This window comes from Oenanthe melanoleuca, chromosome 26 (genome assembly GCF_029582105.1).
Source record: "Oenanthe melanoleuca isolate GR-GAL-2019-014 chromosome 26, OMel1.0, whole genome shotgun sequence".
In the NCBI taxonomy this organism is placed as follows: domain Eukaryota; kingdom Metazoa; phylum Chordata; class Aves; order Passeriformes; family Muscicapidae; genus Oenanthe; species Oenanthe melanoleuca.
The window spans coordinates 2,164,186-2,177,612 of NC_079359.1; the positions used below are offsets into that span (position 1 = coordinate 2,164,186).

The 13,427-nt window shown below is 59.3% G+C and overlaps 1 protein-coding gene and 1 long non-coding RNA gene across 11 annotated transcripts in view; both read right to left on the minus strand.

Annotated features, from left to right (window-relative positions):
• Positions 1 to 13,427, minus strand: part of PLEKHA6 (pleckstrin homology domain containing A6) — a 54,028-nt gene that overhangs the window by 3,125 nt on the left and 37,476 nt on the right. For 5 of the 10 annotated variants that reach the window (XM_056511386.1, XM_056511387.1, XM_056511383.1 and 2 more), the window contains 16 exons: positions 12,796 to 12,882; positions 12,093 to 12,146; positions 9,784 to 9,864; positions 8,159 to 8,227; positions 7,802 to 7,882; positions 6,971 to 7,120; positions 6,612 to 6,707; positions 5,863 to 5,974; positions 5,609 to 5,748; positions 4,929 to 5,081; positions 3,719 to 3,845; positions 3,295 to 3,383; positions 2,823 to 3,020; positions 1,286 to 1,450; positions 626 to 759; positions 143 to 285 (listed from right to left, as the gene is read on the minus strand). In XM_056511386.1, coding sequence (XP_056367361.1) covers positions 143 to 285; positions 626 to 759; positions 1,286 to 1,450; positions 2,823 to 3,020; positions 3,295 to 3,383; positions 3,719 to 3,845; positions 4,929 to 5,081; positions 5,609 to 5,748; positions 5,863 to 5,974; positions 6,612 to 6,707; positions 6,971 to 7,120; positions 7,802 to 7,882; positions 8,159 to 8,227; positions 9,784 to 9,864; positions 12,093 to 12,146; positions 12,796 to 12,882 — 1,879 coding nt within the window. The remainder of the gene's footprint in view (positions 1 to 142; positions 286 to 625; positions 760 to 1,285; positions 1,451 to 2,822; positions 3,021 to 3,294; positions 3,384 to 3,718; positions 3,846 to 4,928; positions 5,082 to 5,608; positions 5,749 to 5,862; positions 5,975 to 6,611; positions 6,708 to 6,970; positions 7,121 to 7,801; positions 7,883 to 8,158; positions 8,228 to 9,783; positions 9,865 to 12,092; positions 12,147 to 12,795; positions 12,883 to 13,427) is intronic. The other 5 variants (XM_056511390.1, XM_056511393.1, XM_056511385.1 and 2 more) reach the window with 4 other exon arrangements.
• Positions 7,129 to 7,788, minus strand: LOC130263685 (uncharacterized). The gene is made up of 3 exons (XR_008842371.1): positions 7,559 to 7,788; positions 7,484 to 7,522; positions 7,129 to 7,447 (listed from the first exon to the last, which is right to left on the minus strand). It is a non-coding gene; the product is annotated as an uncharacterized LOC130263685 (long non-coding RNA).

The window sequence follows — 13,427 nt, forward strand, 5'->3', positions numbered from 1 at the left end:
TCACCTGCCCCCCTATCCCCTCTCCTGCCCACTGACCCCTTGTCATGCTGCCAAACCTGCACCTGCCTCCACCCTCCTGCCCTCCTGGCACCTCACTCTCCCAGGGATCTGCAGGATCCCAGTCCAAGCCCCCGTTCCTCACCCGAGAGCATCCGGCCGCGGCGCGAGGCCTCGGCTGCCAGGGCACACGAGATCTCGATCCTCTTCTCCTGCTCCTGCAGCTGCATCTCCGGGTCCTGGGGGGTGTCCACCTCCCCCTCGCCCAGGGGGATGACATTCTGCAGGCTGGGAACAGCAGCTGGGGTCAGCACCCCTGCCAGGACCCCTGGGATGGGATGGGATGGGATGGGATGGGATGGGATGGGATGGGATGGGATGGGATGGGATGGGATGGGATGGGATGGGATGGGATGGGATGGGATGGGATGGGATGGGATGGGATGGGATGGAGGTGGATGGGTGGTCTTGGAATGGCCAAAGAGCAGATGGAGGTGAGAGGTCAGTTCCCCTCAGGGTGGGCTGGGTGGTCATACCCCTCAGAGTGCCCAGTGAAAGGATGGAGGTGAGTGGTCAGTTCCCCGCAGGATGACCCCTGCCATGGCCAGCGTGGCTGCTGCAGCCTCACCTGGATTTAGCAATGAGGGTCTTGATCCTTTCCACCTTCTTCTGCTTCTCCTTCATCTCCTCGGGGCTGAGGGGCGATTCCGGCTCCAGCTCCACGTAGCGCTCAGGGATCAGCACTTTGTCCGGCGTGGACAGCTGGGGACAGAGGGACAGGCTGAGGACATGCCCTGTGCTGGACACTGGGGACCTGTCCCTGTTGATCCCCGTAGAACCTCCAAATGTTACTACATAAGGGTTACAAGGACACAGTAAAGTGGTTCTCTCTTGCATGGTGCAAGAAGAACAAGAAAGAGCAATTTATTGAAGGAAGCCGTGGTTTTAAATAAAACACTTTGTGCATAACAAAATACAGACAGTTCATTGGCCGGAGAAGAAAACACCTCTTGTCCCAGGTTTTCTCACGGATCCAACAGGTGTTTATCTTTTGTTATGATTCTTGGTGATTATCTTTTGCTATGATTCTTTCTCTTATGTTTACAGCAGAGAAAGAGGCTCCAGCCTGGGAAAAATCCCAGCCGAGCCTGAGAAAGCCAGACTGGAAAAATCCTTTAAGATTCTCCCTGGGCCTACGACAGCCACATGTCCCCTCCAGCCCGCACTGGACACAGTGCCAGGTGAGGTGTGACCGCCCTGAGGACACTCGGGGACACGCTGTCCTCACCTCCTTGTTGATGTCCACGTCGTAGTGCTGCGGCTCCAGCTCCATCTTGCGCAGCCGGGCGATCTCCTCCTGCGGGGTCTCGTACACCCGGCCGGGCTCGTCGGAGCGCAGCGCCGCCTCCAGGTCCGAGATGTCAACCTCGTGGATGCTGCGGTGCCGCCGCACCTGCGAGGGGCCACGGCTGATGGAGGCTGGTGGGCTCTGCCCCAGCCCTGCCCTGGATGGATGCTCCTTGCATGGGATGTCCCTTGATTGAGCTGTCCTTTTGTGTTGGGTTGATGTGACCAGAAATGTGGATTCTGTCCCCATCTGCTGCAGCCAGCTGGGGCAGTGCCCCTGATCTCCTGGCACACATTATCTGCTCATGGGCCATCTTTAAACCAGCTGGGCAATCATCTTTATCTTCCCACAGCCCATCCTCCCTCCAGGAGATATCTCCTGTTCATGGCCAGTGAGTCCCAGGGCATGACTGATAAAATTCCATCATCCCATGGGAGATGCTCCAGCCAGGGGAGGAGCCAAGCCTTTCCTACCCAGATAGAAACTGAGATTTGGAACACCAGAGCAGCCTTTGCCACTGGATCCCAGAGGAAAGCCAGACCTTTCCACATCATCCCTGGAGCTTCAGAGGAAACTGCACCTTCTCCAGGAGCACTGCTCCAGCTGAACCACATCTGCCCCTGCAGGAGGATGCAGCCACCATTGAATGGGACTGTGCCAACACCCTGACTGACTGATGGGTGTCAGCTTGGATTCTGACTCTGGCAGGGTTTGGGATTGTTCTGTGTAATACTGCATTTCTATTTTAATTTTCCTAGTAAAGAACTGTTATTCCTAATTCCCATATCTTTGCCTGAGAGCCCCTTAATTTCAAAATTATAATTTGGTGAGAGGGGGTTTACATTCTCCATTTCAAAGAGAAGCTTCTGCCTTTATTTTCAGACACCTGTTCTTCAAACCAGGACACCTTTGAATGGGTGTGATTTGCTCATCTCAACCCTCCTGGAAGGATGCTCATTAGGTTGGCACATCTTCCCTTATCATGCTGAGCTATGCCCAAAGGATTCAGTGATCCCACCATGCCTTAGTACCATGGTAACCCTTTGGTGTTTCTCCCTTGGTACCAACTTTGCTTTCCCCTCTAAAAACCCCAGTTTTAACCCCAAGTTCTCCAGGGAGCTGTCATCCCTGGTCCCCTCACAGAGCTGCTGGACAATAAAGGAATCTGTGGAATCCCCACACAGTGCTGCTGTCTCTCTGTCCCTGAGCCAGCCTGGGATGGCCTCACAAGCAGAGCTGAAACCACTGAGAGCTGATCACTTGTGGCCACAGATCACCGCTTCCTGAGGTTCATCCAGCAGCCAGAGACCTGCCAGAGACCCCCTTAGAGGGCTGCAGACCCCCTTAGAAGGTCCCTTGCAGGACCCCCTTCTCTGGGAGGGTTGGCAGCTTCTCGGGTGGGAACATTGAACCTCCACAGATCCCCCTGTGCTGTCCCTGCGCCACCCCGCGCTGTCCCCACCCGCTCAGGACTCACCACCTTGTATGAGGAGGGGGTTTTGGTGCCGGGGGGGTCGGGCTGGGGGCCGGGCAGCTGCTGGGGGCTGGGGAGCTGCAGGCTGCGCCGCTTCTCCTTCATGGAGCCGCTCTGGTGCCGCTTCATGCGGTCGATCTGCTCCTCCACGCTCATCTTCACCTTGGTGTCCGTGGCGAACACGGCGCTCTTGGGTCTCTCCTGGGGACATGGCCAGCCCTGAGGTCACCCCCTGGTGGCCAGCCACATCCTCACAGTGCCACATCCCTCTGCCGGGAGCCAATGGGATGTCACACCCGGGATGTCACTCCCAGGAGCAGGGAAGGTGCTGAAGTCACCCTGGGGGTCTCCAGGAGGTGGATAGTGACACATGGAGCCACACAGCCTCAGGCTGCTCTCCCCAGGCTGCAGCAGAGCCCTCCTTGGCTCACCCAGCCCCCCAGCCGAGCCCCCAGCCCCTCCAGCCCAGCCCTACCCGGGAGCTGAGCCCGTTGGCCAGGCCGTTCCTCCTGGGCACCGCCTCGTCCTCTGCCGGAGACTTGGTCCTGGGGGGGACGATTCCGACTGCGGGGACACCACAGCACCAGGGTGAGCGGGGGCAGGGTCCCAGTGCCACCCCCGGGTCCTGCCAGGTGTCCCCAGTGCCACCCCCAGGTGCTGCTGGGTGTCCCAGTGCCACCCCTGATCCTGCCAGGTGTCCCCAGTGCCACCCCCAGGTGCTGCCAGGTGTCCCAGTGCCACCCCTGGGTCCTGCCGGGTGTCCCAGTGCCACTCCCTGGTCCAGGTGGGTGTCCCCAGTGCCACCCCCGGATCCTGCCGGGTGTCCCAGTGCCACTCCCAGGTCCAGCTGGGTGTCCCAGTGCCACCCCTGGGTCCTGCCGGGTGTCCCACTGCCATACCCTTGTTCAGAGCTGCTTGTTTGTCCCCGTCCTGCTCTGTCCGGCTCTGCGGGAGCCCCTCGGGCGTGGGGCCGGGGGGGCTGGGCCGGGTGGGCTCCTTCTTGCTCTGTTCAAAGCCTGGTTTGGCCTGTGGAGGGGGGGAAAGGGCCCCAGTGAACCCCAGTTCTGCCTGGGGGCCACGCTCTGCCTGGGGACACCCATTGCTCTTGGGGTGACAGACAGATTAGGGACACATGGACAGCGGGCACCTGCTGCTCTGGGAGTGACAGATCAGGGACACACAGACAGGGGACAGTCACTGCTCTTAGGGTGATGGATAATGGACACATGGACAGTGGCCAGCTGGGACCAGAGCACCCCAAATCTGTGGGGAGAGGGGCTGAGGGGGCTCTGCTCTTGTCCCTGCTCTGTCTCCTCCAGTCACAGGAAGGGACAAAGGTTCCCACAGGGTGACAACCCCAGCACAGCCCCCAGGAGCTGGGGACAGGGCAGGGACATCCTGGCTCTATGCACACCCCGTGCCACACAGAGGCAGGAGAGCCAGCAAAGGGACATTTTTGGGGTCCTTCCCCTCTTGTATACCGTGGGAACAGCCCAGGAACTGCTGGGGTGACAGAGGGGTGTGACACTGGGGTGGCCCAGCAACCCAGTGTGTCCCACAAAATGCACCCTGACACCCCTGTGTCACACATAGCCACCACTGTGCCACCCATGGCAGCTGGAAGTGCCACCTGTGCTGGCACCTTGTCCCTTCCCAACTCGGCACAGCCACGGTCACACATCCCCAACCCTGGCTGTGAGGACACTCGTGTCACCTGTGCCCCCACATACGGCCGAGGTGTCACCATGAATTCCCCAAATCCAGGTTTTCCCTGGAGCTCTGGGCTCAGAGCCTGCCAGTGCCACGCGGGGAGCGGTGACACTAAAGGACAGTGACAGAGGCAAGGGCAGAGCAAAGCAGAGGCGACAACCAAGGACAGCCTCCCCAGGAGGAGGAGGAGGAGGAGGGGACAATCCCTGCCCTGAGCACGCACAGGCTGTGGCGACCTGCTGGGGACATGAGGGGTGTGGCACAAGTGCCACCTCCACGATGTCGCTGCAGGTTTGGGGCGGGCAGCTCCGGCTCCTGCCTCATCCCAGCGCCTTCCACGCCACGAGGAGGAGGAAGAGGAGGAGGAGGAGGGCGGCGGTGCCCCGCAGGGTTCTGTACCTGTCCCCGCTTGGCCTCTCCAGCGCCTTGGTGCCAGGAAGGGGAGGCGGGGTGGGGCCAGAGGCGGCTCTCGCTGGGGAGCGGAGGAACGGCCGGAGGAGACTCCAGGGGAACGTAGGACTTGGGGAGGGGAGGTCGAGGCGGGCCCGGTTCCTGGGGCGGGCAGGAGCGGGAGGCGTGAGAGCAGAGAGGGAACAGAGAGTTAGAGAAGAGAGAGAGAAAAAGAAACACGGCGGGAGCAGCCTGGAGAAAGGGATGGAGGAGGGAGTGACGCCGCGGTGTCCCTCTCGGTGTCCCACATCCTGCTGCTCATCCCCAGGGCCAGGCAGGGCTGGGGGGATGCCCAAATGAAGGGTTCTTGACAGCCCTTGGCATCGTCTCTGTCCAGTTAGCAGGGCTGGGGAGTCCCCAGATTCTGCCCTAAATAAATGTCCTGTGCATGAAGGTGACAGCAGCCCTGGGTGAGACCAGCCCTGGTGGCACCAGGAGCCAAAAGCTGGAGGTCAGCAACTCCCATCCCACAGCCCTGCAAGGACCTCGGACCCCAAAGTCACCAGGTGTCACCAGAGTCACCAAAACGGTGCCCCCAGGCAGAGCCACGAGGGGAGGCAGCTCCATGGGTGCCCAGCAGCTCGCCATCCCCCACTGGTGACAAAGAGGGGACAGCCAGGGACACTCACCTCGCCGGGGCCTGGCTTGGTGGGCGATCCCTGGGAGCCGGAGATGAGGGAGAAGGGGCTCAGGGGGCTGGTGAGGCTGGCAGAGCTCAGGGGGCTGGCGGGGCTGTTGGAGCTGTAAGTGCCCGAGGGGCCCAGGGCCACTGTGGAGAAGAGCAGGAACAAGATAATTAGAAGGTAATTATGAGATAATAATGAGGGTCTTCATCTCCCTGAGCCCACGGGGGACACCGCAGGCAGGGACAGCCCCCCCTCACCTCTGTGCTTGGCGGTGTCGGTGCCACGGGAGGGGTTGTTCTTCCTCAGCCCCTCCATCACGTCCTGGATCCGCCAGATCTCCTTCTGGATCTGCCGGTTCAGCATCTCGTTCTGGAATGGGGGAAAGGCAGCGCTCGGGGGGGCTCAGGGACGTTGGTGCCAGCCCCAAACTGAGCCACAGGAACTGACTGAGGCTGAACCAGCACCACCAGGATTTTTATCTCTGATCTCTCCAGGACACCACCTGGGCTGGGGACAGCTGGGGGGACTCTGGGCTGCCATTGCCCACAGTGGCCAAAAATGGACATGAGAACTGGGCACGGAGAACCCACTGATGGGGGCAGAGGGGGTTTCATCTCCATGGGGACACCAGGGATGGCAGGGGATCTGGATGTCCAGGTTAAAGGTGACAGGGGACACACACACACCTGGATGTCCAGGTTAAAGGTGACAGGGGACACACACACACCTGGATGTCCAGGTTAAAGGCGACAGGGGACACTCTCACCTGGATGTCCAGGTTCAGGGTGACAGGGGACACACACACACCTGGATGTCCAGGTTCAGGGTGACAGGGGACACTCTCACCTGGATGTCCAGGTTCAGGGTGACAGGGGATACACACACACCTGGATGTCCAGGTTAAAGGTGACAGGGGACACACACACACCTGGATGTCCAGGTTCAGGGTGACAGGGGACACTCTCACATGGATGTCCAGGTTCAGGGTGACAGGGGACACTCTCACCTGGATGTCCAGGTTCAGCTGCTCCCAGAGGTCATCGTGCAGGGTGGACACCTCGCTCTCCAGGCTCTCGTACTCGGCCGTGCTGTTTGCCAGGGCCTGAGGGGACAATGGGGGGGATCAGGGGGGTCCTTGCCAAGCAGCACAGCCCCCCGAGCTGAGGAGGGGGTGGCAGCAGTGGGGACAAACCCTGAGGTGCCCAGGGCACGGCAGAGACAGAACCAGGAGCTGAGGTGGCACCTGGAGGGTGCCTGATTTGCTTTGTCCCCAGGGAGGGACTTCAGTCCCCAGCCAGCCAAGGGGAACTCCCTGCTTGTTTCCCATCCAGGAGGGGACAAAAGGGACCCGAATCCCCCCGTTACCGTGCTGGCCTGGGACAGCTCCACCCGGATGTTGATGAGCTGGTTCTGCAGCGATTCCTTCTTGTGCAGCAGCTTCTCGGGGTAGGCGGGCTGGCTGCCGAACATCTCCAGCTCCTGGTGCGTCCCCATCAGGGCACTCTCCAGGCTCTCCTGCGGGGACAGACCGAGCTCTGAGGTCCTGGCTGCTCAATAAAGCACAGGGAGTGACACAGCCTCGCCCTCAGCTCAGGAATGTCCCCAAGCTGCGGCTGCTGCATCCCTGGAAGTGCCCAAAGCCACGTGGAGAACCTGGGATAGCGGCCCAGAGGTGGAACGAGATGTTTTTAATGTCCCTTCAGCCAGGGATGGCAGGGGACACACACACACCTGGAAGTCCAGGTTTAGGGTGGCAGGTGATACACCTGGATATCCAGGTTAAAGGTGACAGGGGACACACACACCTGAGTGTCCAGGTTCAGGGTGACAGGGGACACACACCTGCATGTCCCCAGGCGACAAGGGACACACACACACACCTGGATGTCCAGGTTCAGGGTGACAGGGAACACACACCTGCATGTCCCCAGGCGACAAGGGACACACACACACACCTGGATGTCCAGGTTCAGGGTGACAGGGAACACACACCTGCATGTCCCCAGGCGACAAGGGACACACACACACACCTGGATGTCCAGGTTCAGGGTGACAGGGAACACACACACACCTGGATGTCCAGGTTGAACCCAAACCCTCCCATGGTGACATCACTTCATCACCATGCAGGTGCCACCACCAGGTCCCCGTGTGGCCATCTGAGGTGCCACCACCTTCTCAGGTGCCACCACGTACCTTCTCAGCCCGGAGCTGCTGCACCAGCCTCTCCTGCTCCCGCAGCACCTTGTTCTGCTCGCAGAGCTTCCCCAGCAGCTTCTGTGCCAGGCAGGAAGAGACAGGGGGGAGAGGATGAGCAGGATGAGAATCCCACTGGGATGCAGCCAGGACTGGTGGGATTGATGGGATTTATGGCCCTGGCGGAGGGGAGGGGGTTTCCAGCCTCCTGCTGTCATTGCAGGGATTTGAGGGTGACACGGGACAAAGTGGGACCTAAGCTCAGGGTAAGATTTATCCCTGAGGAGCACAAAACCACCGGCACAGCCCTGCCTGCAGGGACAGGGGACACAGAGAGGGGACAGGAGTGGCTCTTACATCAGTGTCCTGCTCGCTGATCTTGTAGGGGTGCAGGGTGTCCCTGTAGGGCTCCGGGAACGGCGTCACCTGCAAGCAGAGCGAGGGGTGAGCCCGAAATCCCACCGGGACGCGCAGGGAAGGGGAGGCAGCTCCCAGCCCCTCTCTCCCATCCCTGCGAGCCGGCAAAAGGAGACCAGAGCCGAGCCCCATCAGACGGGAGTCACTAGCATGAAGTCACAACCTCTCCCTGCTCATTCCCATTCCATTCGTGAATCATTAAGCGCCAGTGTTCCAGAGGCAGGGAAAACAAAGGCCGCGCGATTGAGCTGTAATTCCACCTCGGCGGAGTGGGAGCACCTATAAATCAGCAGCTGCTGCGGCAGCAGGGCCTGTTTACCCCCGCCCGGCTTCTCCGTGAGTCATTTTCCTTTCCTGGAAATCTCAATTACTAATGGGACCTTCGGCAATTAACTGCCTCCCAGAGCTGGAGATGAAAGGCACGAGATAGGAAGGAGGGGATCATTATTGCTAGAAAGCAGAGAGGGTGCTTTGGAGCCATTTAAAACTCCGGGATGATGCAAATGGATCCGGATCTGGGAAATGCCCGCGGGGCTGGAGGCAGAGCCGGGTGGGTCGGGAGCCCGGCCAGCCGGAGGAGCATCCCGGGAGCTCCCGGTTCACCCTCCAGCACATCCCTGCTGGCAGCAGATGGAAACAGGAAAATCCTTTTTTTCTTTGGAAAATGCCATACAGGATTTGCCCAGGGCAGCACAGCCCGGGGTGGGTGGCATCGCCATGTGACACTGCAAGGATGTCCCAGTGCTGGGGACAGAAGGAGCCTCCGGGGTGGAAAGACCGTTCCTTGCCCCTGTTTCAGGAATTGGTTTAAGAGCTGCATTCCGGTCACCCCACCCATTCTCCTTGAAAAACACGGACGAGCCAAGCCCCGCGCGTTCGAGAATCCCGGGAGCAGCTCCGTCCCCAAGAGTCCCCGGGACAGCTCCATCCCCGAGAGTCACCAGAACAGCTCGGTCCCCAAAAATCCCCGGGACAGCTCGGTCCGAGAGGCACCGAGAGGTCCTGGGGCACAGCTCCATCCCCGAGAATTCCCGGGACAGCTCCGTCCCCAAGAGTCCCTGGGATAGTTCCAAGAGTCCTGGGAGGCAGTTCCGTCCCCAGAAATCCCAGGGACAGCTCCGTCCCAAGAGTTCCTAGAGCAGCTCCGTCCCCGAGAGTCCTCGGGACAGCACTGTCCCCAAAAATCCCCGGAGGCAGCTCGGTCTGAGAGTTCTGGGGGGCACCTCGGTCCCCAAGAATCCCTGGAGCAGCTCCGTCCCTGAGAATCCCCTGGGACAGCACTGTCCCCAAAAATCCCCGGGCAGCTCCACCCCGAGAATCCCTGGAGCATCTCCGCCCCCAAGAATCCCCTGGGACAGCTCCGTCCCCACCTCGCGCTGCCAGCACGAGGATTTGCCGGCTCGGAATGGCTCATGGATGGATTAGCAAAGCCTGGGATGGAGCAGCGCGTCCCCCGAGAGCGAGATGTGCCGGATGCCGCGGCTGCTGAGCGAGTGGCGATGGCAGGAGGTGACCCCGGGTGGCAGGAGGTGACCCCGGGCGGGGCCTGGTGGCCGGAGCCTTACTTGCATGTAGAGCTGGGCCCTAGGGGGGGAGGTCTCCACCATCCTGTTCACCATAGTGATGAGGGTCTCGCTCTCGCTCATCTGCGGCACACAGGAAGGAAAGGGCAAGGTCAGGGGGTCACGCCTGTGCCAGCTGTGACCGGGCCAGGATGCCAAATGCCACCTCCTGAGGTGGCCCAGGTGCTCCAGCTGTGGCCCAGTGCTGCTGTTGCTCCTTTTAGTGCGTTTTTTGGGGGAAAATACAGATAAAACAGAGCCAGCTCGGAGCAGATGGCACAGACAGACACGAGCTCGGACAGGACGGCAGCAGCGTGGCTGGCACACAGACGGACACACGGACAGGCCCTGGCACTGCCCACGGCTCCGTGCCCAGCTGGGCTGGCATGGCCCTGCAAACGAACCCTGGGTGCTGGGGAGGTGACTGAAAGCTGGGATTGGGGACAGCAGCGTCCCCTTTTCCAGGTGGCACCGGGAGTGGCACATCCCTGGTGACAGGCACAGTTTGGGCAGCTCTGTGCCACTCCACGGGGACAGAACTGTCCCCATCTGGCTGTGGCACCTCAGTGCCAGGTGACAAAGCCACTCAAGCACCGGAGCTCCAAGCCAGCTCCTCCCAGAGCCCTCAGCCCTGAGCTGGGCACTCCAGGGACGCCCTGGCACCGCTGAAATCCAAAGGGTGACAACACTTTGTCACCAAACCAGGACCCAAACCCTGCTGGGGCTGCAGTGGGGGAAGGAGAGAGAAAACAGAGCAGGAGGATGTTTGAAGAGAGGCCCTTGACAGCATCACTCCAAATCAGCCTCTCCAGAGGCCGCAGGAAGAGGAGGAGGAGGAGATGCCAAAACCTTTTTAGGCAGCGTTTTAAGGAGCCACAGAGAGGCTGCAGAGCTCTGAGAGAGCGCAGGGAGCTTTTATTGCAGAGAGAGCTCCTGGCCCCGCTCCAGGGCGGACACAGATCCTGGCCACGGGGGATTTGCAGCCAAATGGGATCCAGCCCAGGAGCAGCTCCCTCCGTGCCAGCCTGGCCCAGGCTGTGGCTGCCTGGACACATCCCTGCGGCTCTCCCAGCTGATCCCCCTCCCCACGCTCCTGCCATGAAGTCACTGCAGTTTTCCCCTCAAAAAACGCTGGTAAAGTCAGGGCTTTTCTCTAAAAACCCCACAAAAAAATCATGGTTTTCCTCTAAGGTTTTCCTCAGAAAAAAAAAAATCCCGGCAAAATCAGGATTTTCCTCCAAGGTTTTCCTCAAAAAACCCCAGGCAAAACCAGGATTTTCCTCCAAAAAGCCCTGGCAAAGTCAGGGTTTTCCTACAAAACCCCACACAAAATCATGGTTTTCCTCCAAGGTTTTCATAAAAAAAAAAAAAAAAAAACCCTGGCAAAATCAGGATTTTCCTCCAAAAACCCCTGGCAAAATCAGGGTTTTCCTCCAAGATTTTCCTCCAAAAATCACTGGTAAAATCAGGGTTTTCCTCTAAAAACCCCAAACAAAATCATGCTTTTCCTCCAAAGTTTTCCTCCAAAAACCCTGGTAGAATCATGTTTTTCCTCCAAGGTTTTCCTCAAAAAACCCCTGGCACAGCCAAGGTTGTTTCCTCCAAGACCCCCTGGCAAAATTAGGGTTTTCCTCTAAAAACCCTGTTAAAATCAGGGTTTCCTCCAGAAACCACTGGAAAAATCAGGGTTTTCCTCTAAAAATTCCTGGCAAAATCATGGTTTTCCTCCAAGCTTTTCCCCCAAGGTTTTCCTCCAAAAACCCTGGTGATCCTCCAAAAAACCCCATTCAAAATCAAGATTTTCCTCCAAAACCGCCTGAGTTGCTGCTGGGTTTTGGGCCCACCTGCACCAAACCTTTCAACCCCGAGGTGCCACCACATCACCATGACCACTGTCCCCACTGTCACCTGCCACCCCTGGCACAGGGGACACCCTGGGGACACCATGCAGGTGTCCAGCACCAACCTGGGGGGGGGGTTGCAGACCCTCTGCACCCCCTGAGCTCCAGGACAACACCCCAAACTCCCAGAAATGTTGGAATCCGCCCCAAAACCCCCAAAACTCCCCCCAAAAAACAGAGGCGCTGCTTCGGTTTGGGGTGGGACTTTTCCGCCGAGCGATGAGCGGCGCTACGGATGCGGAGGATGGAAGAAGCAAAACCAAAAAAAAGACAAACTGGTGCTGCTGGGATGCTGCTGGGATGCTGCTGGGATGGCAGGAGGGGTGAGGATGGATGGCAGCAGGGGACAGGGACACGCGGCGGGGACGAGAAGCAGCCGGTGAGGTGAGGCTGGCAGCCAGCTCCGCCTACCTGCTGGTCCAAATATTCTAGGTTTCTTTGCAACTGAAGGTCTAAAAGTTCATCCTACCAGGAGCCAGCAGGCAAGAAACGAGCAGCAAAACACATAAAAGAAGAAGCAAAGCGGTTAGGGGGGAGCCTATGGAATTCCCGGGTTGGGAATGCTGCCGGGAATGTGCCCTAAGGGCCCTGGGCAGCTGCTTTCTTATTTTTCTTATTTTTTTATTTTTCTTGTTTTCATTCTTTTTTTTTTTCCTGGGAGACCCTGCCTCCAGCTGCGGGGATGGATGGGCGGCATGGGTGGGCTGTGGTGAAATTCAGATTTCTCCCTCCTCTGGCGGTCCCGTGCCAGGGTTTTGGGATCTGCGGGGACCTCCTGGTGTCATCCCCAGTTCCAGGAGGGGACACGAGGCAGGAGAACAAAGCAGCTGTGGCCAGATGTGAGGAAGCAGAGCAGGAGAGGTTTGGGGAGCACTAGGAAGGACCCTGGGGGTCTGAGGGTGTCCCATTGCTGCAGAGGGCCCTTCCCACACGGATTTCCTTTGGGAATGGCCGGCAGGGACCGGAGACACCAGTGGAAGGCCCAGCTCTGACTCTGCCCCTGGAGGGCACTGCTGCCACTGGAGTGAGGCCCCCCAAACCACCCCATGTCCCCAGGGAGGGTCTGTGCCCCCTCAAGTCACAGGGTCACCCCCAGGGGACAGCGGGTACGTACCATCTTGTCATGGATGGTGGGGGACGCTGGGAAGGGGTACGGGTACACCCCGGCCGGGACGGGCCGCCTGTCACCCAGGTAATCATACTGCGGAGAGAGGGGACCCCACCCCGAAATCAGGGACACGGACAGGAGGAGAAAGCACAGGAGAGGGGCAGGGGCATCAGTGCTCCCTGCTTGGAGCACACCTGGGGTGGCTCTGAGCACCACATCCCATCCCATGGATCCCATCCCATGGATCCCATCCCATGGATCTCATTCCATGGATCTCATTCCATGGATCCCATCCCATGGATCTCATTCCATGGATCCCATCCCATGGATCCCATCCCATGGATCCCATCCCATGGATCTCATTCCATGGATCCCATCCCATGGATCCCAACCCATCCCGTGGATCCCATCCCATGGATCCCATCCCATGGATCTCATTCCATGGATCCCATCCCATGGATCCCAACCCATCCCATGGATCCCATCTCATGGATTCCATTCAAGCCCATCGCATTCCATCCCATCGCATTCCATCCCATCACATCCAAACCCATCCTATCCCATCCCATCCCATCCCATCCCATCCCATCCCATCCCATCCCATCCCATCCCATCCCATCCCATCCCATCCCACAAAC